This window comes from Malaclemys terrapin, chromosome 25, assembly GCF_027887155.1.
Source record: "Malaclemys terrapin pileata isolate rMalTer1 chromosome 25, rMalTer1.hap1, whole genome shotgun sequence".
In the NCBI taxonomy this organism is placed as follows: domain Eukaryota; kingdom Metazoa; phylum Chordata; order Testudines; family Emydidae; genus Malaclemys; species Malaclemys terrapin.
This window is the reverse complement of record NC_071529.1, coordinates 1,446,066-1,471,435: the sequence shown is the minus strand read 5'-3', so window position 1 is coordinate 1,471,435 and position 25,370 is coordinate 1,446,066. Positions and strand designations below refer to the sequence as shown.

The 25,370-nt window shown below is 62.1% G+C and overlaps 1 protein-coding gene across 5 annotated transcripts; it reads right to left on the bottom strand.

Annotated features, from left to right (window-relative positions):
- Positions 1 to 83: 83 nt before the first annotated feature.
- Positions 84 to 24,019, bottom strand: ACBD4 (acyl-CoA binding domain containing 4). 5 transcript variants are annotated; one of them, XM_054014558.1, is made up of 10 exons: positions 23,909 to 24,019; positions 19,272 to 19,366; positions 17,534 to 17,654; positions 17,354 to 17,438; positions 16,216 to 16,336; positions 7,862 to 7,968; positions 6,340 to 6,526; positions 2,303 to 2,490; positions 1,678 to 1,722; positions 84 to 681 (listed from the first exon to the last, which is right to left on the bottom strand). In XM_054014558.1, exons 2-10 carry the CDS (start codon positions 19,351 to 19,353, stop codon positions 556 to 558), a joined length of 1,062 nt encoding a protein of 353 aa, XP_053870533.1. In that variant the 5' UTR covers positions 19,354 to 19,366; positions 23,909 to 24,019; the 3' UTR covers positions 84 to 555. The 5 variants fall into 5 exon arrangements, with proteins under 5 accessions (XP_053870533.1, XP_053870535.1, XP_053870532.1 ...); XM_054014560.1 differs by lacking the exon at positions 23,909 to 24,019 and adding an exon at positions 20,020 to 20,029; XM_054014557.1 differs by lacking the exon at positions 23,909 to 24,019 and adding an exon at positions 19,504 to 19,838.
- Positions 24,020 to 25,370: the final 1,351 nt, after the last annotated feature.

The following is a 25,370-nucleotide window of genomic DNA, read 5'->3' as shown; positions in this document are numbered from 1 at the left end:
TGAACAGCCTCTTGCAGGCTGGCTGTTGTGCTTCATGTTCGCTGCACCATCCGCCCTATGACTAACGACATGAGCAGACAGCGGAAAAGCTGTTTTTCTTTAATGGGGCGTTTCATCTGCTGCCACTGTCGTGGTGCAGGTCACCTGAGCGTGCGAGTGGGGAGAGACAGAGGAGCCTGCTGGCAGGTCTCACATGAGAGTCCCCCTGTCCTCCCGCAAGTGAAATGGCGTCTCAGAGGAGAACATGCTTGGGCCAGACCCAGGCTGGGGTCCCCCCGACCGAGCTGACGGCTCCGAGCTTGCTGAGTAAGGGCTGAATCCGATCTCTCCTTGCCACACTTCTGGACTGGTTTGACCTTCAGAGGAGCTGTCCCTGGCACCTGGGGGACAGCCCGTCGCTCCCACAGCGAGCGCTGCCTGGATTGTTCTCCTTCCCAGCTCCTGGGAGGAGAACCACTTTCGTTACCCATTGCGGGTCTGCTGGGTGCTGAGTCCCGATGGCTGAGCTGCAAGCCAGGCAGCGCGTTCCTGGGGTTCCCGCTCAGTGCTTCCTGTTCAGACAGAGAACAATCCCCTTTTCCTGCGCTGGAAACGCCGCAGCAGCCACTGGACGAGGAAGGGCCAGGCGAGGAGGAACAGCAGGGTGCGAGCAGAAACCTCCAGCGGCCAGCGGGACGGCTTCTGCAGAGAGGAACAAGCACAGGGCAGTGGGGAGGGGTTAGCGACCCTGAGGGCTCCTGGGTGCTGGGCCCAGGGGCTCGGAGAGGGGCCCCTGCTGCTGCTGCACTTTGGTTCTCGGCTCTATTAGCGTCTCTAGCCCAGTAGCCCCCAGACCCCCTCCCCAAGAGACAGCGTCACCATCTCCCTTTGGAGACGCAGCGTTAGGGCCCAAGTTTTCGGCGTATTGTTACCGTCGTTACTAGCGAGCGTCTCACACGACTCCCTCTGGAGGGGGGACGCATGGGGGGGAAATCACCCCATCTCACAGAGGCAAACCACGGCAGACACCAAGGGCAGGACTGAAGGCCCCTTGCTCACCCAGGGCTGTCACTCACTAGGAGGAAGGGGCCCACCCAGGGCTTGGACCCCAACAGAGAGTCACCCCAGACCACATGTGGAGCCTGTGGCCAAGCGGGGAAGAGACGCCTGGTTTCCTGAGTCCCGGACCGCTGCTTTGCCGCCCAGCTGGGGACCTGCCTTTAGACACCCGGGCCTGGTTTGCTGAAGTGGGCAGTGCCCTGGGCAGCAGCTGAATGCAGGAGAACCCCACTAGTCTGGGTCTGGGGTCAGAGCAGAGCGTGGCTGGGCTGAACCCGCGGTGGCTTTGGGCGGACGAGGGTCTGGCCCCCAGACTCTGCTCTGCCAGCTGCTGGGGCTGGTCGACTCGCCACTCCAGGCTGCACAAGCCCAGTAGACAGCTGCAGATGGAGGCTAAGCCTAAGTGTCTCTCCCCACTTCTTCCTCCTGGAGTCCTTGTCCTTCTCCCTGTCCAGGGACAGCACCTCCCAGGCCCTTCCTCCCCCGCTGCACCGCTCCCCCGAGCCAGCTGGGGCAGCTCCCCAGGATCCGGCTGTAATCCAGCCGTGGCGTGGGGGGCCCAGCCGCACTGCGCGTGTGACTGGGATCTGCCGGGAAACCGGGGCCTGCAGCGTAACACGTCTTGGAGCACAGCCGTACCTGCGGACCCAGCGGGTGCGGAGGGCCAGACCCAGACTCGTGCCCCTGAAAGACAGAAAGAGGCTCGGCTCAGCGCCACGTGGGCTGGCAGGTAACGGCGCAGGCTCCTTGGTAACGGGGCTGGTGCGAGAGGCTTGGAAGCTGGGCCCAGTGATGGGAGCCCAGCTTCACCCATTTACTGCTATGTAGAAACACCCCTGCCACGTTCACTGCACACACCCTCCATGGGCATAATGGCATCCACCCCCCCAACCCCCCCAGCCTAGGGCAACGTCTCCTTGCTCTGCACCCCGGGGCTCCCACACCAGCACAGCGCCCTTCCGCTGTCCCTTTCCCGACGCCCTGCCCCGTGGGAAGGGACTTGCTGGGGTCACCCTGTGAGTCAGCATCAGAGCGGCGCTAAACCCCCACCGGCAGCGCCACACGCATCCTAGGCTCCATCCAGCCACTGGCCAGAGCAAAGTCCACCTCCACCTGGAGCTCACCTTGGTGCTGTGAGGCCCTGCAGTCTGATAGCGACCATCTGCCCCCAGCCCCTGATTTTAACCAAGGGTGTGTGTGCGCGCATGGGGGTGTCCGGCCTGGAACGCCCCCTTGTGGCCTCGCCATGGTGAGGGGCACGTACCTGCGCGGTGCTCAGTGTTTCCAGGTGGCTCAGCCTCTTCAAGACGCTCCGCATGTTGTCCTGCAGGGCGCGGACGGTGCCAAGCAGCTGCACATCCAGCTCCGGCCGGAGCCCTGCGCTCGCTGCGTCCCCCTGGTCAGCATCAGGACAGCCCCTGGCTCCGCACGCTCCCGGGGCAGCCTGCAGCTCTGTGGGGCAGGAAGGACAGGCAAGGATGCCAGAGGGACAGATCAGGGAGGACGAGACGTCGGCCTAGACGGCTGCCCCAGAGTTTGTAATCGAGGGACGCTGCAGGCCCAGGCCAGTTACAGCCCAGGTGGGTGCGGCTCGGTGGTGCGCGGCTGGGCTAACCCCCTCAGGTACAAGCCTCTTCCCCTGGGGGATTCTGGGGCGGCCGGGCAGTGACCTTCGGCTGGGAGGACGTGCTCTGCTGGAACCCACTCAGATGGGGGACGGTGGCACAGCTCTGTCCAATCCCCAGCCCATCACTTCTCCAAAGCACTCCTGGTTCTGCTATTGGGGCCAGAGCACCCCTGCCCCCGGCAGACTGGCGAGACTCCCGGGCTGAGGGAAGCAGACGTTCCCCCAGGGCAGGAGGAGCCTCAGGAAGGGCTGGGTAAGCACCACCTCAGCGCTAACTCCAGCAGGGGGCAGCACATAGCAGGAGCCATCCGACAGGTTAGCGAGTGTAGCTGGCCGCCGGCCATGAGCAAAGTACGCCAGGGACCCAGCTCGCCCCCGGGCTGTTCCCTGGGGTGGCAGGCGGCTGCATGGGCGGGGATGGCCCTGCCTCTGCGGGGAAACACAGGACATCAGGCCCCCGGAGAGCTGGAAGGCTGGGCCCGCTACAGCCAAGCCCTGGCGCCCGCCAGCCCGTGCTCAGCGCACGAACTCAGGGCCTGTCTGACGGCAAACGCTGCGCACAGGCCACCCCTCCCAAGCTGCGCTAGCCCAGCAATGCAGGCTCAGCGCGGGCTCAGCCAAGCAGGGACCCAGAGCCCCAGGGCTCACGTCTTCAGAAGGGCTCAGCTCCCCTTCAGGCGCCCAAACAAACTGGCCAGGGCGTCAGCAGAGCCCGAGACAATAGAGCATTTCCCGCCCGCCCCGCCCCACCCCGCCCCGGAGAGCAATGGGAGCGGGTCGGTGCTTTGCTGTGTGTGAACAGGTGGGCAATGCTCATCCGGAGTCAGCGACACGTCTCTTGCTGCATGGACTCCAAGCTAAACTGGCGGCCGCCCAGGCCCCTCACCTGCTCCCAGCCGGGCCCAGGCCCAGCGTCTCAGGGCTAGGGGAGAAGAGATCTGGCTCGGCAGCCTGGCCGATGCCTGAACCCACTGCCCTGCAATCCCCGAGGAGAGGCAGCTGCACTGAGCCAACCGCCCCCGTCTGACCGAGCGCCGGCACGGAGCCCCCAGCGCCATGACCTAGTGTCGCTCTCTGGGCCCCAGGGTGTGCTGTGGGTGCACCTCCAATGGACACTGCTAGCTTGAGGCACAGCGTGGCTGCAACGAGGCTCAGAGAGATCACGTGGCTCGCCCGAGGTCACCCGGTGAATCTGAGAACCCAGGAGTCCTGACTCCCAGCCCTGTGGTCTGTCCTGCTCCTCGGGTTACACTGTATCCCCCTGTGCTGCAGGCCCCCCACGCCCGGAGCACTGGGGCGGGATGCAGAGAGGGCTTTGCAAAGAGTGCAGACCAGCGCCCCTGGTTCCGGCTGGCAGCCCCGGGCCCTACCAGCTAACGCAGACTGGAGCCGCACCTCACAGCAGCGCTCGGGAGCAGAGAGCAGCTCCTGCCACGGAGGCACCGGGCTGGGCAAGGAGCAGGCCAAGCCCAGGAGCCGCTCTGCACCCACTCAGGCCCAGGGTGGCCTTATGCCGAGAGCGGTTACAAATTAACCTGTCAAGGCCAAGCAGCCTGGGATGGGGCTGATGGAACGTGAACGGAGGAGATCAGCTGGATTCTGCTTCGAGAGGGCAGGATGCCAGCGCCCGCCTTCCACGTCTGCGGCACGGCGCTGGCAGGGACTCGCCCCCTCTAGAGGCGAGTGGGGCAGACGCGTGACAAAGCAAAGACGGCATCGCACGTGGCCTTGCCGTGGGGCGTCGCCTTCCTCCTCAGTCCGGTGCTGGGCTGCTTTACCCAGCCCTCGCTGGAGGGGGCGGCTCTGGGGGCACATGAGCAGCGAGGGTATGTAGCCATGGGAACAGCGCCCCAAGGGAGGCGGAGGATTCTCCCTGTCACGACTGGATGGGGAACCCCTGGGGAGCCTCAGGCTTGTGCCGTGGGGCACCCTGGAGCCTGGGGGGCTTGTTGAGATAGGACGGATTTGCCCACATGTCCATGGCCAACATTGGCCCAGTCCCACCACTGAGCCCAGGCTGTCCCCTGCCGCCCCGAGGAGCTGCGCCTTGGGGGTGCTTGGGGCGCGTCAGGCTGAGCGGCGAGGGGAGGGGAAGAAAGGTCCTGTGGGAAGGGCACATGGTTGTGTGCCGGCAGCCTGGGCACAAGTTCTCTTCTCTGTGCCTCAGTTTCCCCGGTGTAAGAGGGATGACGACACTGACCCAGCTCACAGAGGCGCTGCCAGCCGTAACCCATTAATGCCCAAGAGTGCTGGGCGAGTGCAGTAATTACGACATGGCATTGCCTGTGTGCAGACAGCCCCGGCCACTTGAGCTGCCCTGAACCAGACACCTCCTGCGGGGCTGGGCAGCCAGAAGACAAAGGCAGCAGCTTCCCACACTCAATGTGCTCAGAAGAGACCTGCCAAGATGCTCCTCAGGAACCGTTCCTCAGCGAGGAGAGTCACAGCCCACGGGCCCAGTCTGAGTCCTGGGCGCAGCTTACACACAGCCGGCCACCTGCCCGACAGGCCTCCTGAGAGCACTTGCAATATGTGCCCGTTGCACATGCTGCCCCACTGCCTGGGGGGTGCAAACCCCGAACTGCGTGTGCGGAGGGCAGAGGCATCAGACCTGCCCAGCTGGCGTTTCCACAGGACTGGGCTGGTCATGTGACAGCGGCCTCCTGAAACGTGACCCACAGAGTGCAGTGGGACTCACGCTCGTGGGCTGAGTCTAGTCAGGGCCTGCCTGAGGGGCAGCCACAAGCCGAATGCCTCGGGAAGAGGCGGTTGGGCACAGCCAGGGCACAGGCACCAGCCCCAGGTCTCAGGGAAGCGGGGGGATACTCAGCGCCTGGTGGGATTGGGCCATTAAAGAGACTGCACGTTGCCAGCATGTGCCTGAGCCCTGCCCTGGCAGGACCTCCCGGGGAGGTGGGGGGCTTCGGTCTCCGTGGCCCATTCGGTCCCTGGTGGCTCTGCCCACACGGCGCTAGTGTGTGCGACACACCCCGTCCCTCAGACCCACCAACTCCTTCAGCAGAGGACACGGCGCAGCCAGGGCTGGGCTGGATTCGACCTGGCGACCTGGGGAGAGGCTCCCTAGCTCCTCTGTTCCCAGGGGGCTGGGACAACATGCACGGCGGGGTGGGGGAGAGAAGGAGATACTGAGAGTCATTGAACCAAACTGCAAACCCTGCATATGGTGGAAACCACGTCAGGCCGGGGGGTGCAGCAGCCCCCCCAGTTCCAGCACCTGTGGCTGTTCCCCTCCTGCAGACCTGGCAGAGTCACCCGGCAGGCGCTCAGCCCAAGGGCTCCCTGGCCCCAGCATCTGCTTCCCTGACTCAGCGTCTTTCCCTTCCCTGCTGCGTATCAGCACTTCCAGAGCTCAGCCCCCCGCCCGCCACTGCGGCATGGAGCTGAACTACCAGCAAACCCAGAGACAGGCCTGCACACCCTGCCCCACCTCCACCCGGCTCCCAGGCCCCACCCAGCACCCCACTACCAGCAAACCCAGAGACAGGCCTGCACGCCCGGCCCCACCTCCACCCGTCTCCCAGGCCCCACCCAGCGCCCCACTACCAGCAAACCCAGAGACAGGCCTGCATGCCCGGCCCCACCTCCACCCAGTTCCCAGGCCCCTGCTCTGCCCCACCCCACCCTACCCAGCACAGGGCCGGTGCCACACCCACCTCTCTCTGTGCCGAGGGGCCTGGGGTCATCGCTGCTCCACTCGACTAGTTCTCCGCCTTTGCCCAGATCTCCCTCCCAGCAGGTTTCCGGCACTCGGGCCGGGGACTCATGTCCGACATCAGCTCGCAGGCTGGCTGTGTGAGGACTGCTTAGGGAAAGGCTCTGCCCGGCCACGCGCTGACCAGCCTGCGTGAGGGGAAAGGGCAGCAAGATTTGCAGTGAAGCCCGTAGGGTGCAGAGAGGACGAGGATACTGGGTGCAGGGAGAGGCCAGCTGGGGAGTCAGGGCTCCCGGGTTCCATGCCGAGCTCTGCCACTGACCCACTGCATAACCTGGGGTGAGCTGCTCCCCTGCTCTGTGCCCCTTCCCCACATCACACACAACAGCCACCTGCAAATAACAATTCACCTTTCCACCACCCTGCAAATGAGGGTCTCCAAGGGCTTTGATTAAACCCGGCAGGAGGCAGGTGTCATCACCCCCATTTCACAGACAAGAGATGTGACTTGACTGCAGCAAAGCTAGGAACAGACCCAGTACTCCCAGGCCAGGCTTCATCCCACCAAACGCAAGACTTTCAGTGGCATTTTATACCCCCCGCCCTGATCCTACACAGAACATCTCACAGCAGCACCTACAAAGCAGGATAGGGTTGGCTATACCTGACAGTCTGTGAGCTCCCTGCCCCAGCCCTGGGGTAACCCCTGAATTATCCTGCTGCCCGAGGACTGGGCTAGAAGCAACAAGCAAAAGCCTGAGCAAACATGGCATGGGGTGCAGTGGGTCCCTTGACCGATCCGCAGCACAGAGAACCACCCATGAACACCTGGGGTGAGAGACACTGAGTTTTGATTTGCATAATTCCCACAGCCACGCCTCCTCCTAATACAACTAACTGAAACCAGCCCAAGCTCCACCCACGGAGCCATTCCCCTCCCCTCTCCATGGAGCCAGCAGTGGCAGCTCTGGGGGTCCGAGAGCGATACCGATGAAGGAGCTTCTACTAGTTGCTGGGGGTGGGAGCACATGGGCTGGGGCTCTCCTCCCACTGCCCCCAAGCACGGTGCAGGGCCCCGAGGGGTCCTTCTCTCCCTGATCCCACACACGCAATGCTCTGCAGCGAGTGAGGCCCCCGCCCAGTGCACAAGGAGGGGGGCACAGCTGCGATCAGGGCTCTGACTGAGCAGTTTGGTGTCTCCTCAGGGTTGGGAGGTTCAGCATTGCGCAGGATTCCCTGGGGACGGCCGGAGAACAGGGTTCCAGTGCAGGTGCCCAGACGGCAGCAAGGGATACTGGGTTCACCAGGCAGGGGTAGGGGCCCGAAGGGAAGTCAGACCTTTGCTGAGCAGAGGCAGGTTAGGACAGGATGCTGCAGACCCAGGCCTGGCACAGGAAATCGGGGCACCGTGCTCAGTGGAGTGGGGGAATGGCTGTGCGGGAGGAGGGATGAGCTCTTGGCACAGGACCACGAAGGTATCTGGACCCAGTCCCCACGTCGGCTCGCTCCATGAGCGGCGTTACCTGACCAGGCTCTATCTGCTCCAGGGTGTCGCTGTAGACTTCGCTTTCCGAGTCACTGGTCACTTGGCTGCTCTCAAGGGCTTCTTCGGCCCAGCCCGGCCCGCCGCCTGGAACGGGAGATGCATGGCTCAGCGGAGTGGGGGAATGCCCGCGGCTCGGGTGGGGGGACACACATGACTCTGGGGGGACGCGGGTGGCTCGGGGGGGGACACATGCGGCTCGGGGGGACGTGGGCAGCTCGGCAGGGGTGGAGGGACACACTCTCTGGCCGGACACCAGGAGAGCAGGGGGTTCATCGCAGCAGTACAGGATGTTGAGCGGAAGGATTTTCAGTTTAATCAGTGTCCTTTGTGACCCAGAGCCACAGGCTGGGGCAGTCACTGGAAGGCCAAAGAGCCGTGCGCAGGAAGCAAAGCCCAGAACGTGCACCTGGGAGGTTTGATCCTTCCCCGAGTGCCGCTCATCTGGGATCTCACCGCCCCTGGCTCACACAAAGCCCTGGAGCTCACCTCATTGCACATCACTCTCACTGTACAGATGGGGAACTGGGAGGAGAAGGGACGTGCCCAAGGCCATGGAGTCAGTAGAAAGCCAGGAGTCCAGGCTCTCAATCATGGCCCTGCTGTTCCCACTACATTACACTCTCCCCAGGACACAGCGCAGGGCCCTGGCCACCTCAGACCCTGATGAGGAGGACAAAAGACAAGACTGCCATGGACCCGACATGGCACTCTGGTGGGGGTGAGCCCTCCTGTGAAGCTTCCTAGATGGGAGAAAGCGCCACTGAATGTGACTCGCAGCCAAGAGAAGCCCCATGTCCCTGGAGTTACAAAAGCCACACACGGTGTTTATCCAGCGCCACACACGGCCCACATGCCCCACCACGGACTAACCACACGCTGGAATCCTGCAGCCAAAATAATCATCCCAGCTGAGAATGCAGCCAGCCACCACTGACCCCTGCCCAATTCCACCCTGCCCTGGGGGTGCAGGCCCTGCGCCTGTGCCAGCCACCACCCGACCCTCCTGCCAACTCCCACCCCGCCCTGGGGTGCAGGCCCTGCGCCCCTGCCAGATAGGACACTGGGTTTGTTTTCCTCACAGTAAGGAGACCTAAGGAGTGATATAACCCATTCCCGCCCCCTTCGCCTTGGGGAGGGGATTGCTAAAGGGGCCCCTCCTGCCTGTGGCTGAGCATGCGCTGGGCCACCCACGTCCACACTGACACGGGAAGCCCTCTGAGCAGCCTCCCTCCATTTCCCTATGGGGGCGCTACTGAGAGCGCTTCCGCCATCCTGACTGCTTCCCACACTGCGCAGCTGGAGCCCGTGAGGGGAAGCGCCCAGCTGGGGGCGCAGGGTCCGGAGGCTGCCCGGCAAACCCGTGAAGCTGGTAGCGCTCGGGCTTCGGGCAGCCCCCGTGCCTCCGGACCCTGCGACCCCAGCCGGGCACTTCCCCTCCCGGGCTCCGGCGGCGCAGGGTCCGGAGGTATGGGGGCTGCCCGAAGCCCGTAGCGCTCGGCTCCTAAACAGAGCCGAAGAGTCAGGGGAGGAGCAGAGCCGCCACGGGAGGGGAAGTGCCCAGCCGGCATTTTCCCGGACATGTTCGGCTTTTTGGCAATTCCCCCCGGATGGGGGTTTGATTGCCGAAAAGCCGGACATGTCCGGGAAAAACCGGACGTATGGTAACCCTACATGAGTCCATCTCTGGGAGGGCTGGAGTGTGACAGGGCCACGCATGGGTGTGTGGGGAGGAGGTGAGTCTCTTTCCTCTGGGATCTCAGACATGGGGCAGATCCCAGCCTGGCATGGATGATTCCAGCTCTATGTGTGTGGCAGACAGGAGGCCTTGGCCAGGGCCGCCCAGAGGATTCAGGGGGCCTGGGGCAAAGCGGAGGAGTGGACATAAAAAAAGGTGCCACCCGGTGCGGCGCTTGTACTGACCGGGCGGCGCTCCGAGTCTGCGGCGGGTCCTTCACTCGCTCCATACCTTCGGTTACACTCAAGGACCTGCCGCCGAAGATCCGGAGCGACTGAAGGGCCCGCCGCCAAAGACCCGGACCGCCGCCGAGTGAGTAGCCAGGGAGGGGATTCTCGGCCAGGGCTCGCGGGGCCCCTGCGGGGCCCGGGGCAAATTGCCCCACTTCTCCCCCCCCGGGCAGCCCTGGCCCTGGCATGAGGGAGCCTGCGGCACTGGGCAAAGTGACCCCACAGTCTGGACTCTGGGCAGGAGCCAAGCAAACACCGGCTGGCTGCCCTGCTGTGCCCTAGATCCCCCACTTCCAGCAAGCCACGTGAGCCACGAGGGGCAGCGCCCGTGAGAGCTGCTTGAGCCAGGATGGCAGCTCTCCCGACAGGAGCGGTGTGCAGCGGGCCTGGCCCAGCAGACACCCTGTCTAGGCTGCCCGTAGTCCTGGAGGAGCTGCTTGGCCATGAGGGCCTTGGTTCCGGCTTTGGCCAGCGATTCGACCCTTCCTTGGTGAACGCCCGTGGTGGGATGCAGCATGCACGGGATTAACACTAGGGCCCTGGGCTCTGTGGAAGTGGCTCACAGAGGCTGCTAGTGGCACCAATGTGCTCACACTAGGAGTGCGGGCCCCGTTCCTCCAAGGGGTCCAGAGCCCCCGGGGCCCAGAAAGCGAGTGGCTTACGGGGCTCCCCTGGATCTGTCCTGCATCCCCTCCAGTTACGGCAAACAGAGCGACAGACCAGGCAGCGAACTCCCCCTGCACGGCTATTCTCTCCCCAGAGGAGCCCTGCTTTGCTCAGGAGGTCACACTGCTGTGCCGGGGGCTAGGAACTGAACACAGCAAACGCCCCCGAGACGTGAGCACAGGCTGGGACTTGCTGCCTAGTGACGGGTAATAACCGTCCTGCCCTCACAGTGCCAGAGCAGACTGCGAGGCGCTCTCCCCTAGCTGTGCCCGCTCCTGCAGGGCTCACCAGAGGGAAGCTTGTCTGTGCCTCCCGTCTGCTGGCACAGGGGTGGGGGCACTGATGCAGGGGGAGAGGCTGGTATCACATAGCTGCTTCCCTGACCAGAAGCTGCACTCTGCTGTCCATAGGGACATCTGTTCACAAAGTGCCTCTCTTCCACTCCTTAACGGGCGGGACGCTGTTGGCTGAAGAGTCCCGTGGTCAGACAGGCGTTGCTCTACTTCCGCTCCGCAGCTCAGGTGATTGACAGGGAGCGAGTCTACAAAGCCAGCTCACCTCACGCTGCATGGCCAAGGGCTTCAAACGGGGTTAGTGCTGGGGGTGGGGGAGGAAGGCCAGTTTGGGACACCAAGGAGAGGTCTGAGTTCAGCCAGCAGGTTCCCAGCACGGTCTGGAATCAGGCCTGTTTAACATGCCTTGAGTAGAGCACCTCACACTGAAACATCCTTGAGTCAGCAGCTGCTTACGACCCTGGAACCAGGCTCTTCCGTTGACTCCTTGCGTGGCTCCGTTTGGCCAAGGGAAATCACGGGAGGCAGTTTCGCCTTGTTTGTCATCAGACTGTGATCCCTCACTCTGACCTCCCATAGAGCACAGGTCAGAGCTCTGCCCCAGAACAAGCCCTGGAGCAGCGCTGTTGGAAAAACAGCCAACCTTGATTTAAAGAGTGCCACTGAGGGACCCGGGGTAAGTTGTACCAGTGCTTCATTGCCCTCACTGGTAAGAATTCACACCCTATTTCCAGATCTGAATTTGTCTGGCTTCCACTTCCAGCCACGGGATCATGTTACACCTGTCTCTGCTAAACTGCAGAGCCCATGATTAAATCATCTGCTCCCCATGTAGGTACTAGACTGCGATCAAGTCACCCCGTAACCTTCTCTTTGTTAAGATCAAGGAGCTTAATGTAGTTGATCACTGTCAGGCAGGTTTTCTAATCCTTTAATCACTCTTGTGGCTCTTCTCTGAACCCTCCTCAATTTGACTATAACATGGTTCAAAAAAGAACTAGATAAATGCATGGAACATCAGAATGGCCAGACTGGGTCAGACCAAAGGTCCATCTAGCCCAGTATCCTGTCTGCCGGCCAATGCCAGGTGCCCCAGAGGGAATGAACAGAAGAGATAATCATCCATTCCCTGTCGCCCCTTCCCAGCTTCTGGCAAACAGAGGCTAGGGACACCATCCCTGCCCACCCTGGCTAATAGCCATTGATGGTTCTGTCCTCCATGAACTTATCTAGTTCTTTCTTGAACCCTGTTATAGTCTTGGCCTTCACAAAATCCGCTGGCAAAGAGTTCCACGGGTTGACTGTGTGTTGTGTGAAGAAACCTGAACCTTTTCCAATTCCAATATATCTTTTTTGAGATGGGGCAACCAGATCTGCACACTGTATTCCAGATGTGGGCATACCATGAATTTATATAGAAGCAACATGATATTTTCTGTGCTATTATCTATCAATTTCTTAATGATTCCCAACATTCAACCTGTGGAACTCTTTTCCAGAGGATGTTGTGAAGGGCAAGACTATAACAGGGTTCAAGAAAGAACTAGATAAGTTCCTGGAGGATAGGTCCATCAATGGCTATTAGCTAGGATGGGCAGGGATGGTGTCTCTAGCTCAGGGGTCTCAAACTCAAATGACCACGAGGACCACATGAGGGCTAGTTCATTGGCCCGAGGGCCGAATCACTGACACACACCCCCTCGCTGCCCCCGGCCCTGCCCCCACTCCACCCCTTCCATGAGGCCCCGCCTCTTCCCACCCCTTCCCTGCCCCCATTCCAACCCCTTCCCTGAAGTCCCCACCCCAGAGGGGGCATGAGGGGTATGGCAGGGGCTCAGGACAGGGAGTTGAGGTGCAGCAGGGGGTTGGGGTGCAGGCAGGGGGCTCAGGGTGCAGAAGGGGTGTGGGATGCAGAAGGGGGCTCAGGGCAGGGAGTTGGGGTGCAACAGTGGGTTGGGGTTCAGGCAGGGGCTCAGAGCAGGGAGTTGGGGTACAGCAGGGGTGTGGGGTACAGCAGGTGGCTCAGGGCAGGGGGTTGGGGTGCAGGAGGGGTGTGGGATGCAGCAGGGGGCTCAGGGCAGGGAGTTGGGGTGCAACAGTGGGTTGGGGTTCAGGCAGGGGCTCAGCAGGGAGTTGGGGTACAGCAGGGGGCTCAGGGCAGGGAGTGCAGGAGGGGTGTGGGATGCAGCAGGGGGCTCAGGGTAGGGAGTTAGGGTGCAACAGTGGGTTGGGGTTCAGGCAGGGGCTCAGCAGGGAGTTGGGGTACAGCAGGGAGTTGGGGTACAGCAGGGGGCTCAGAGCAGGGGGTTGGGGTGCGGGATACAGCAGAGGGCTCAGGGCAGGGGGTTGGGGTTTGGGGTGCAGGCAGGGGGCTCAGGCCAGGGAGTTGGGGTACAGCAGGGGGCTCAGAGCAGGGGGTTGGGGTGCGGGATACAGCAGGGGGCTCAGGGCTGGGGGTTGGGGTGCAGGCAGGGGGCTCAGGGCAGGGGGTTGGGGTGCAGGCAGGTGGCTCAGGGCAGGGGGTTGGGGTGCAGGAGGGATGTGGGATGCAGCAGGGGGCTCAGGGCAGGGGGTTGGGGTGCAGGTAGGGGCTCAGGGCAGGGGGTTGGGGTGCAGGAGGGATGTGGGATACAGCAGAGGGCTCAGGGCAGGGGGTTGGGGTTTGGGGTGCAGGCAGGGGGCTCAGGACAGGGAGTTGGGGTGCAGGTAGGGGCTCAGGGCAGGGGGTTGGGGTGCAGGAGGGATATGGGATACAGCAGGGGGCTCAGAGCAGGGGGTTGGGGTTTGGGGTGCAGGCAGGGGGCTCAGGACAGGGAGTTGGGGTGCAGGCAGGGGGCTCAGGGCAGGGGGTTGGGGTGCAGGAGGGATGTGGGATGCAGCAGGGGGCTCAGAGCAGGGGGTTGGGGTGTGGGATACAGCAGGGGGCTCAGGCCAGGGAGTTGGGGTGCGAAGTGCAGGCAGGGGGCTCAGGCCAGGGAGTTGGGGTACAGCAGGGGGCTCAGGCCAGGGAGTTGGGGTACAGCAGGGGGCTCAGAGCAAGGGGTTGGGGTGCGGGATACAGCAGGGGGCTCAGGCCAGGGAGTTGGGGGGCAGGAGGGCTTCGGGCTCCGGGCTGGCAGCAGCGCACACCAGGGCCAAGGCCCCCGGCCCCGCCCCGCTTTGGGAAGTAGCTGGAACCATGTCCCTGCAGCCCCTGGGGGAGGGGGACGCAGGGCTCCGCATGCTGCTTGCCGCTCCTCCAGGTACCTCCCCTGAAGCTTCCATTGGCTGCAGTTCCCCGTTCCCGGCCAATGGGAGCTGCTGGGGGGGACGTGCCTGGAAGCCAGGGCAACACAGACTGAGCCCTCTGCTCCCCCCCCCCCCCCGCCCCCGCCCCCGGGGACATGATGCCAGCCGGCAGGAGGCTCAAGGGGGCAATCCCGCGGGTGTCGTTTGCCCATTCCTGGCCTGGAGGTAGGCCGGGGTGGGTGCCAGCCGCTCGGCGGGCCGCAGGAAATAGCCCCGCGGGCCGCGTGTTTGAGACCCTTGCTCTAACCTGTTTGCCAGAGGCTGGGAATGGGCGATAGGGGATGGATCACTGGATGATTCCCTGTTCTGTTCATTTCCTCTGGGGCACCTGGCACTGGCCGCTGTCGGCAGACAGGATACTGGGCTAGATGGACCATTAGTCTGACCCAGTCTGGCCGTTCTGATGTTCTTATAGCAGTTCTACAGAATTCAAACAGGAAACCCTACCAGTGGTGGCAACCCTACCAAACACCAGCATTTTGAACTGAGCTCATCCATTTTAAACCTAGAGCTGCAACAAACAAACTTTCAGATTAGTTTTTACAAATCTTCATCCTGATTTAAATCAATGACTAAAAACAAACCAAGTGATTTAAATCAGGAGTTAAGCGGCTGCCTCCTCTCACTCTGTATGAAGCCTGAGTCAACAGCTTCCCCCTAGGTCTCGAATGAACAACGTTGTCCCATCCATAGTCAGAGGCCACGTGTGCAGGTTTCCGGGGGCGGGGCGCGCCATGCTGTCGCGAATGGAGACCCCCCTCCCCCCCGAGATGGGCAATGGCTGGTAGCTTCGGCTCTGCGTTTCCGTTTTGGAGACAACAGAGCACGTTTCTATCACCCACAGGTTCCAACGAGGATCCAGCACGGACATGAAGCCAAGACCACGGAGTTCCCCTAGATACAGGCCCTCCTGCTGCAGGGTCTAAGCCAGTCACGCAATGCCACAGACGCCGACTCCGTGGGTGCTCCAGGACTGTTCTTCAGCGGGAACCCTCCACTGCCCCGCCAAGCCCGGCTCACAGTTCCCAGGCCAGCCCCATAGCAGGACTCATTTTCAACGCTGCTCTCCTGCTGCTCCCTGGGGAACCGACCCCTCACGATTTCACGGCTCAACCAGCAAGGCGAAGCACTGGCGGCAGCCAAACGAACACTTATCAGTGCTTCCAGGGCAGGGACATGCTCCAAGTGCAAGGGCAGATCTCTGCTCAGATACCTGCTCCACCTGCAGCTACGGCCAGAGCCACCATCTGCATGGCAGAGCAGGAGTTTGCCCTCAGACCAAAGCAGCTGGTGGCAGTTCGAGTGACCCTGATCTGAATGCTCCCGGCAAGGAAGCAAGCACAAGCTGCTGTTTTAAAGGTCAGAGGGGATGTCTCCACTAACACTGGGCTCCCAGATTTAACCACACAACCCCAGCTAGGCTGAAGCTCCCCGGCCAGGCCGTCAGTCAAGCTGTGGAGCTGGGCAGTCAGTGTCCTGCCCTGGGGGGCGGGGCATAGGAAGGAGGGCGGAGCCTAGTCAGAACACCATTGCATCCCTGCAGCCCAGCCTGGCCCTCCTCCCACTCTGTAGAGGAGGGTCTGAGGCTCTCACATACAATCACTCATCTCAGGAACACGGAGATAAACTGGGTGCAAGTTCTAGTCAGGAGCAAGCCCAGGGCCAGCCCCTCCAAGTCCCTGTAATCTCATTCCCCACTCCCCCCCTTCACAGCAGAGGGGTGGTGAGGGGCTCGGCCTCTGCCGCACAAACCCATGTCGGGCAATGCCAGCTTGCTGGATGCAGCTGGGCCGAGGCCGCACTGCCCTCGAGGGCATGCCATCTGGGAGTCCAGGTTGACAGGAAGAGGAAGGGCCAGATCAGTGCCTGCGATGGATGGCCACGGAGCCGGAAGGGACGGGTCGTTTCTCTTATGGGCTAGGGCATGTGGGAACCCGCAGAAGGAAGTATAATTTCATGGCTGGGGAAACTGAGGCAGACAGAGGTGAAGCCGCTTGTCCAAGACCTTGCGGCAAGGAATTGGCAGAGCCGAGATTAGAACCCAGGAGTCCTGACTCCCAGCCTGCTGCTCTGCCCATTTCAGCCCAGCCCAGCCCCCCTCCCAATGCCCCAGGCTTACCAGCCTTCTTCTTGAAGAAAGACTCGGGGGGCCGGGGCATGTCATGTATCACCTCATAGAGAGGTTCGAAGAACCCAAACACGTCCTCAGACATCTCGCCCGCCGGGATCGTGTCAATGACCTGGAGAGAACCCCAACAGCTCGTATGTAGCCAAGTCGGAAGATGGAGAATCCTGCGCTGAGGCAATGGTCATTAAAACCCTGGGCCAGAGCACAGTGTCTGGGAGAGGGAGGGACCGACATTGCTGCCTATGGCAAGTTGGCTGTGGCAAGCGGGCTCCGAAAGCTTCCCCGCACAGCTCTGCCAGGGCACCTCTGCTAGGGTTACCATACGTCCGGATTTTCCCGGACATGTCTGGCTTTTTGGGCTCCAAATCCCCGTCCGGGGGGAAAGCCCAAAAAGCCGGACATGTCCGGGAAAATCGGGGGGGGGGGGGGGGGGGGGGCCGGGCCGGGGGCCGGGCCGGCGGTGCGGGGCCTGGCCGGCGGCTCCAGGGCCGGGCCGGCGGGGCCGGGCCGGGGGCTCGGGCGGGGCCGGGCCGGGGGCTCGGGGGCTCCGGCGGGGCCGGCACCGGCGGCTTGGGGGCCGGGGGCTCGGGGGACAGGCCGGCGGTGCCGGGGGCCGGGCTGGGGACTGGCGGTGCGGTGCCGGGGGCCTGGGGGCCAGGCCGGGGACCGCAGTGCTGGGTGGGCCGGGGGTGGTCGGCGGGGGGCCGGGGCCGGCACCCCAGGGCCGCGCCTCCCCCCCCACACACTCCCCCTTACCTGCTTCAGGCTTCCCACGACTCAAATGTTCGCGGACTTTGGGGAGGGGGCGGAGTTGGGGCGGGGCTGGGGGCGGGGCCGTGGAGTGTCCTCCTTTGGGAGGCACAAAATATGGTAACCCTAATCTCTGCTCTTCCCAGCCTGGGGCCCTTCCTCAGCACTGCCAGCGCCCTTCCCTCCCCACCTTCTGACAACTCTGAATCCAGGCCCTCCTCAGCCAGAGCCCCTCAGCTGTGCCAGCGTGTGCCACGTGGCCTGCACTCCACCAGGGACGATGCTGAGGGCACTGCTTCCAGGGTGTCCCAAGGCACACCGGGAGCGAGTGGAGCAGCCCCAGGAGCTGCACGCAGCAGGGAAACAAGGAGCTCTGTACCTTCTGGGCTATCTTCTTCATCTCCGAGATATACGCTGCCATGGCCTCCTCTTTGGACATCTTCCCCAGCCTGTTCCATGCGTCCCTGCCAATCAGAAGGTCTCATGACTGATGCCCCATGAACAAGGCTGCACTGCAGGCCACAGCACTCATGCCAAGCAGTTACTGTTTCAGCCTTACCACTTATACCGGCCGATGGGATCCCAGAATCCCGGCCGGGGGATCTCACAGCTGCCCACCGTCGCCTGCTTGTAGTAGCTGTAGAACCGTAGCATCACCTCGTAGGGGGGCCGGTAGGACCCTAGAACACACGCAAAGCCATCAGAGCAGGAGCAGAGGGACTGCGGCCACTTCCCCACCATGGCCACTCAGGGCCTGTTACATGCATCCTGACGCTGTGAGCCAGTAAGTGGTGCTCTGCCCACTAGACCAGCACTCACCCCATACTGCTGGAGCTCTGCCCTTCAGAGAGGCATGGCGCTGAGGTGACCATTTGGTCATTCAAGGACCCATGAGTCAGGGCGTAAGCCACGATCCTGGCCCAATTCCCATTCAATTATACTCTGCCTCCCGAAAATACCCCTGCACTTTTAGCTGGAAAGTTCAGAGGATGCATAGTGTTGCTGTGCTCTGTTAAAAAGCGGCTGCGTTCCACCCCAGAGGTAGCTGTGTTTCAGTGGTGAGTGAAACTGCGTTTATGTTTTGGGGCGGGAAACCCCATATACCATAAGGTGCTATTAATACAGGGAGAGAAACAACGAGGGCAGATGCCAGGTACGCAAGGCTGCACAAAGCGGATCGGTCACGATGTCTTTCTCATCTCCTTTCTCCTCTTAAGTGTAAGCTGAAATGTCACACGGCCTAAAGCATCAGAGCCAAGATTTTCCAGCATGGCCCAAAGACAAGTACAGAAATGAATGCCTGGTCTTCACTGCTGCTAAGCACATGCAGCTCCTTACTGAAGTTTATGGGAAGTGCAAGTGCTCTGCACCTCTGGAGATCAGGCCCATAGGAACTGCCAGACGAGATTAAAGGCCCATCCACTCCGGTATTCTTTTCCTAGAGCACCCTGCATTGGCTGCTCCTGAAGACAGGAGTCCCTCTGCTCCATGTACGCACCTAATTGTACAATACCCTACAAAGGAGAGATTCCTTCCTGACCGCCCACTGGTGATGAGTGTGTGGCCTGAAGCATGAGAATTAACAACCTTTTGTTCTTATCCTCCCTGGTGTAATTGCCAGTGGAATTCTGATTTGCCAGGACAGGACACCAAAGCACGGCTACAGTCAGAAACCTGACTCTGAAGTGGCACCTTGTCAACGTCACACAGTTTAACTGATAGAAACCCATTTTTTCCACCCTTTTACTAGAGCCAGCGCTGCAGAACCAGGCTATTTGGGAATTAAGCTGTGTTCTCCAAGCGCTAGCTAGCATCCGCCCCAGCACCGCAGGGTCTGAGCACAGAAACGCTACAAGCTGAGCTTGCGTGTGTGCTTACAGCAAGTGGGAAGTGCTGGCTGAGAGTCCTGGGGACTGATACACATCGGGCAGCAGCAGCACAGTGCCCTTCACTCAGCCTGCCTCTGCCCTGCTCTGGGGAGCCAGCTCTAGTGGCACGAGATGGAGAGTTCAGTGGCCTTCCAGTCCTCGGCCTCTCTACTGAGACTGCCAACGAGAGGACCAGTCCATGCCATGGTGAGGGTGTTTTGTGATGTGACACATGGTGGAGGATGAGACAGTCCATTAGTTCCCATCTAGTCTGTCTCCTGGGGGCCGGAACAGGCCTGTCCATACTGGACACTTAGGCTTTGCCCAGTTCCAAGTGACCAAGCTTCAGCCTCACCTACATGGAAACTCATCCCAACATCCAGCCGGCAAAGCCCGCGCTAGGCCGTCTGCAGTGCATGCTGGACTCACCGTTCTTAGGCAGGCCCTGAATGACTCTGACAGCAGCCTGGAATTGTTTCTGGTAGTCCGTCTCCGTGGGCTCCATCCCCATCCACTCATGGGACCTGAGAGAGAAGCACAACCCCACCATGTTAGCTGGGGGGCCTGTCAGAGGCACTCCCAGCTGTGGCAAAGCCACTGGGCTGGATAGGGGCCTTCCCCAGGGCTCTGGGGCTCGGGCACATGGGCCAGGACTTCGTACTGGTCTGTGAGTTTGCCCTGGGGTCACAGCCCTGCCAGGCAGGAACCTCTCGATTCACCAATGCCCCGCCTGCCCTCAGCCCCATCCAGCAGGGACCCTCCGGGCCGACAGGGCAGCTGGGTCTCCTCCGCCCGCAGGAGCTGCTCTGTACCGGGCATACCAGGCTTGGGAGGCGCTGGCCCGGAGCAGGAGCTGCCGGGTGGATCCACAGCCCTGTCCTGAGTGCCCAGCTCCTACTCCGAGCGCTCCCGCACCAGACCGGACCCAGGGCCCAACCACCTCGACACGCAGTGTCCTACTCTAGGGTGCCCTCCCTAGTGCCCCCGGCATGGACCCTGCTGCCCCCTGCCCGGATCCCCCCATAGCCCATGGCCCCCAGCCCAGATTCCCCTCAGCCTAGCCCAGCCCGGGACCCCCTTAGCTCAGACCCCAGATCTCCCCCAGCCCAGCCCGGGACCCCCTTGGCTCGCACCCCGGATCCCCCCCAGCCCAGCCCTGGACCCCCTTAGCTCAGACCCCGGATCCCCCCCAGCCCAGCCCGGGACCCCCTTAGCTCAGACCCCGGATCCCCCCCAGCCCAGCCCGGGACCCCCTTAGCTCAGACCCCGGATCCCCCCCAGCCCAGCCCGGGACCCCCTTAGCTCAGACCCCGGATCCCCCCCAGCCCAGCCCGGGACCCCCTTAGCTCAGACCCCGGATCCCCCCCAGCCCAGCCCGGGACCCCCTTAGCTCGCACCCCGGATCCCCCCCAGCCCAGCCCGGGACCCCCTTAGCTCAGACCCCGGATCCCCCCCAGCCCAGCCCGGGACCCCCTTAGCTCGCACCCCGGATCCCCCCCAGCCCAGCCCGGGACCCCCTTAGCTCGCACCCCGGATCCCCCCCAGCCCAGCCCTGGACCCCCTTAGCTCAGACCCCAGATCTCCCCCAGCCCAGCCCGGGACCCCCTTGGCTCGCACCCCGGATCCCCCCCAGCCCAGCCCTGGACCCCCTTAGCTCAGACCCCGGATCCCCCCCAGCCCAGCCCTGGACCCCCTTAGCTCAGACCCCAGATCCCCCCCAGCCCAGCCCTGGACCCCCTTAGCTCAGACCCCGGATCCCCCCCAGCCCAGCCCGGGACCCCCTTAGCTCGCACCCCGGATCCCCCCCAGCCCGGCTCCCCCGCCGCTCCGAACAGCTGATCCACCCCGACCCCCCTTTCCGGGCCGGGGCCGGGGATGTGCATGGGGAGCGACCGTCCCACCCAATAGCGACATGCCTTTCATTCCCTCGTCACACTTCGCCCAATTAGCATCGAGCTTTAAAAATAATGCAAATAAGCGCCTCCGCGCCGCAGCGTGCTGTTACGCCCGCCACAGGGTTAAGACAGGCCAAATGAAGCCGCCAAGCTGATGTAACAGCGCCCCCTTCAGGGGGAGGGATGACCTGCGGGCGGCTAACCTTGGGCAGTAGTGCCCCCTGCAGGAGCGTGTTGATGGGTGAAGCTGGGAAGCGAGCTCTGGGCTGATTTATTACATGGGGTGGAGAGGAGAGAACTGAACCAAAAGAGTAGCGTCTCCCTGTGTGGCGTGAGTCCGGGCACTGTCTCCTGTGGGTCAGAGGCAGACCGAGCAGCTGGTTTGAAATCCCTTCCTTAGGGAGATAACCCCTTACCCAAGGAGGCCTCCTGTGACCAAGGCCTTAGCTGCATCATCAGAGTGACAATCCAAGAATTCACACCTGGGCAGAACTGTCACTTCCTCTGCCTGCACCACGCCACGGTTTGCATATCCATAGCACCTAGGGCTACCATATGTCCGGATTTCCCCGGACATGTTTGGCTTTTTGGTCTATAAATAGCCGTCCGGGGGGAATTTTAAAAAATCTAAAAATGTCCGGGATTTCCCCCCAGTCGGCTATTTATGGACAGAAAAGCGGTGGCCAAGCGCCGCTCGGCAGCCAAAGCCCCTTCCCGGCTCCCCCATCCCCTGCAGCCTTACCACGCCGTCCGGCCCCACAGCTGTCTTCCCCCTCCTCCCCTCCCCTGAACGCTCCGCCCCCTGCTCCTCCCCCTCCCCTGCTTCCCGCCAATCAGATCTTCACGGGAAGTCTGAAAAAAAGCAGGGGCAGGCGGGAGGCAGCAGCAGCTAAGCTGGGGCAGGGGGGCGCGAGGAGGAGAGCTCTGGGGAGCAGGGCTGGCTCCAGGCACCAGCTTCTCAAGCAGGTGCTTGGGGCGGCCGCTCCGGAGAGGGGCGGCACCAGGGCCGGCTTTAGGAAGGGCGGGGCCCAATTCGAACATTTTTGGCCGGGCCCCGGCAGGGATGACTAACAAAAAAAATAATGGAAAAAAAAGCCTTTAATTTCTTCCATGTATTATTTACTTTCCATAACTATATAAATAATACAATTATATATTATGTACATTGCATCATATATGCTGTTGATCGGTTATTAATGAGCTCCGTTTCACATGTGTGGGTCCCCACCACTCCCTGGGGGTGTGCTAGGGTGACCAGATGTCCTGATTTTATAGGGACAGTCCCGATTTTTGGGTCTTTTTCTTATAGGATCCTATTTATCCCCCACCCCCTGTCCCGATTTTTCACACTTGCTGTCTGGTCACCCTAGTGGTGTGCACATGTGTGGGTCCCAGCTGCTCCCTGCCCCCCTCATTGAAGCAGGTGTGCAGGGTTACTGCCCTGGGAACTGCAGGGCACCAGTGGACATGGGGCTGGCTGGAGGCAGGGCAGGGGGTCACTGGAGGTAGAGTCTGGCTGCAGGCCGGGCAAGGGGTGCAGGGCTGGCTGGAGACAGGGGTGTGTGGGGCTGGCTGGCTTTGGGCAGGGCCACAGGGGGGTGCGGCAGGGGTTGCCTGGAGACAGGGCAAGGGGTGCGGCAGAGGCTGGCTGTGGGCAGGGGGTGCAGGGCTGGCTGCAGGCAGGGCAGGGGGGCGGGGCTGGTGCGGGCAGAACAGGGGGTGCAGGGCTGGCTGGAGACGGGGCTGGCTGTGGGCAGGGCAGGGGGTGTGGGGCTGGTGCGGGGACGGGGTGCAGCAGAGGCAGCTGGAGCCCCGGCCCTTTAAATAGCCCCCAAGTCCCCCGCTATCCCAGGGCTCTGGGGGCTATTTAAAGGGCCCAGGGCTCCCCTGCTTCTACGGCCCCGGCCCTTTAATTAGCCGCGGGAGCCCTGGGGAAGCAGCGGGGCTCCAGTGGCTATTTAAGGGGCCGGGGCGGTAGAGGGAGCGGGAGTCCCGGACTTTTTAAATAGCCCCCAGAGCCCCGCAGCCCTACCCCAGGGCTCCAGCAGTGGGGGTCTGGTAGCAATTTAAAGGGCCTGGGGCTCCGGCCCCTGCTGGGAGCCCTAGGTCCTTTAAATTGCCCCCTGGGGAAGCCGGGCCACCCTGGTACAGCGCACCGGCTCTTGCCGGTACACCGTACCGGGGCTTGGGCCCGGGGCCCGATTCAGGGGAATTGGTTGAATTGGCCTAAAGCCGGCCCTGGTGGGGGTATGGCCACAGAGCCGCAGGGAGGGGAACCCTGAGGTGTGGGGGCTGGGTGGGTACTGGGAGTTCCTCCTGAAGGGACGGGGGTTGGTCAAGGTCACTCAGCCCCGGGGTGTGGGAGGGGGACAGGCTGAGGGCACTCAGAGCCCCAGGAAGTGGGGGGGGCTGAGGGGAGGGACTGGCCAGGGGCACTCAGAGCTCGGGGGGGGGCTGTTCGGGGGGGGACACTCACAGCCCCAGGAGGTGGGTGGGGGAGGGGCACACAGGATTTCAGGAATTCCCTGGCAGTGAAGAGCTGCTGGCGGCAGGGAGGAGCCAGCCGTGACAATCCCCACTTGGGATCCCTGGCTGGGCTAGTGGCTATGGGGGCCCGTGGCCAAGCTGCAGCGGAAGGTGATCTGAAGGAAATGCCTCGGCCTTGGCCTCCGGCTAGGAAGGGCCTGGGCCAGACAATGACCCACCACGCAGTGTCCCAGCTCCCTGCCCCACACCTGCGGGGCACGGCCCCTCCTCTGTAGGGAGGTTGGCATGTACCTTAGTGCTGCTTCCTCCATCCCCAAAGGGCTCTCCCAGCCAGTCTCTGGCAACCCCTGCCGTTCAATACGCACATTACCCTGCTGTGACATACCGTGGGGGGGACCCCTCGGGGATGGGGGGGCTGTCACACAGCTGGGCAATTTAACCCGGCTGGGCCGGGGTGACTGTCTCCCTGGAGCTGGGGTCTCAGCCCAGGTGTCTCTCTGCCCTTCCCCCAAGTCGCCCCCGGGCAAGGTGGGAGTGCCCCACATTGCGTTCCAGCCCCACATTCACACCCACAAGTGCTGGTGGGTTCCAATCCCAGCTGAACACGCCCACCCGGCCCTAGTGCGGAGCAGAAGGGCCCAGCGCTGCCCCACAGACCCTCTGGCTCTCCGAGCCCGCTCTTACCCATCACCGCAGCACGTCTGGCTCAGGCTGAACGCTGCTCCTCTGTGCAGAGAGGCTGGCACTTCTCGCTCCTGCCGTACGAGGGGCAGGTGCTGCTACCGACTGCTCCCCCTAACCCCCGCCCTGCTGCGCTCTGGGGATGCTGCCCTGCTGTGGAGCTCTCAGGTGTCTTGAACTGGAATTTGTTTGGAGAGAAACTGCTAAGGAGCCTTATCAGCCCCGAGCAGAGAGTACCTGGGAGCCTGCCTGGGTCAGGCGGGTCTGGTACAGCCTCTCCCCAGATAAGGCTCTTCCCTGGACCTGCCACTCATTGGAATCTGGAACGATTCCCTCCGAGGTAACACCTGGGGCAGCCAGGGCAGGGCAGGGCACGGCCTGCTCCCCTGGAGCGTTAGGGCTTTCAGGATTCAGAGGTGTCAGCGGAGCAGGTTGAACGTTAAAGGAGCGAAGGCAGTTGGGGGGCAGAGGAATTGGGTGCTTTGCCATTGCACTTGATCAGCTCAATTTGAAAATTCTTTCAAAGGAAATCCAGATGTCTACATCTGACTGGGGTACATGTACACACATACACACGCACACTCACATGTGCACACACTCATGTGCACATACACGTACACACATACATACGCACATGTACACATACATATATATACAGACGTACACATACACGCACACACGCTGTCCCTGGAGCGCCCCAGGATGCGACTGACGGGGAGGCTGGCTATTATGGAGGCACAAAGGGGTTGGGAGAAAATAATCAACAAGAACTTTTGCTGAAAATGCAAACCTAAGCTGGAAATCTGTGCAGGGCTGGGCTCAGCGAGAATGATCTTTTGAGCTGCTCTTATTAACCGTGGTCCTGTACTTCCTGGTTTGCGTCGGACCCAGGCAGGAGACTGGGCTGCTCTCAGCTGTAGAAGCCATTGGAATGAGCCAGGTCGGAATGAGCCAGGCCCTCAGAGCCTTCTGCCACCAATCGCCCCAGCAGTCACTGATCCACATCAAACCACGTCCTTCCAGTCAGGCAGTTTCATATGCACACGTCAAACCCTTGGTTTGCCACTCAGACACCACGGTGATGGGCACAGTAAGGACCGAGAGACGCTAAACAGGCAGACAGACAAGGAAATAGTGGCCCTGCCTACAGGTGTGTGTGTGGTGCAAACGGATGAACACCAGTTGCTGGCTGAAGGCACAACCTTAATTCCCGCATCTCCTGTCTGTCAGCTATCGTTCGCTTGGCAGCCTGAGCTCCGATTTCTAACACAGCATTTTGCTCTGGCCTATTGTGGTTCTCATGTCCGGGGGCGCCTTGGCCCCTGGTATCAGGAGCGGTGCTAAGGAGGCTGCTTTTCAAAGGTCCTTAAGTAGAGTTGTCAACTTTCTACTTGCACAAAACCAAACGCCCTTGACCCAACCCCTTTCATGCCCTTCCCCAAGGCCCCACCCCCACTCACTCCAG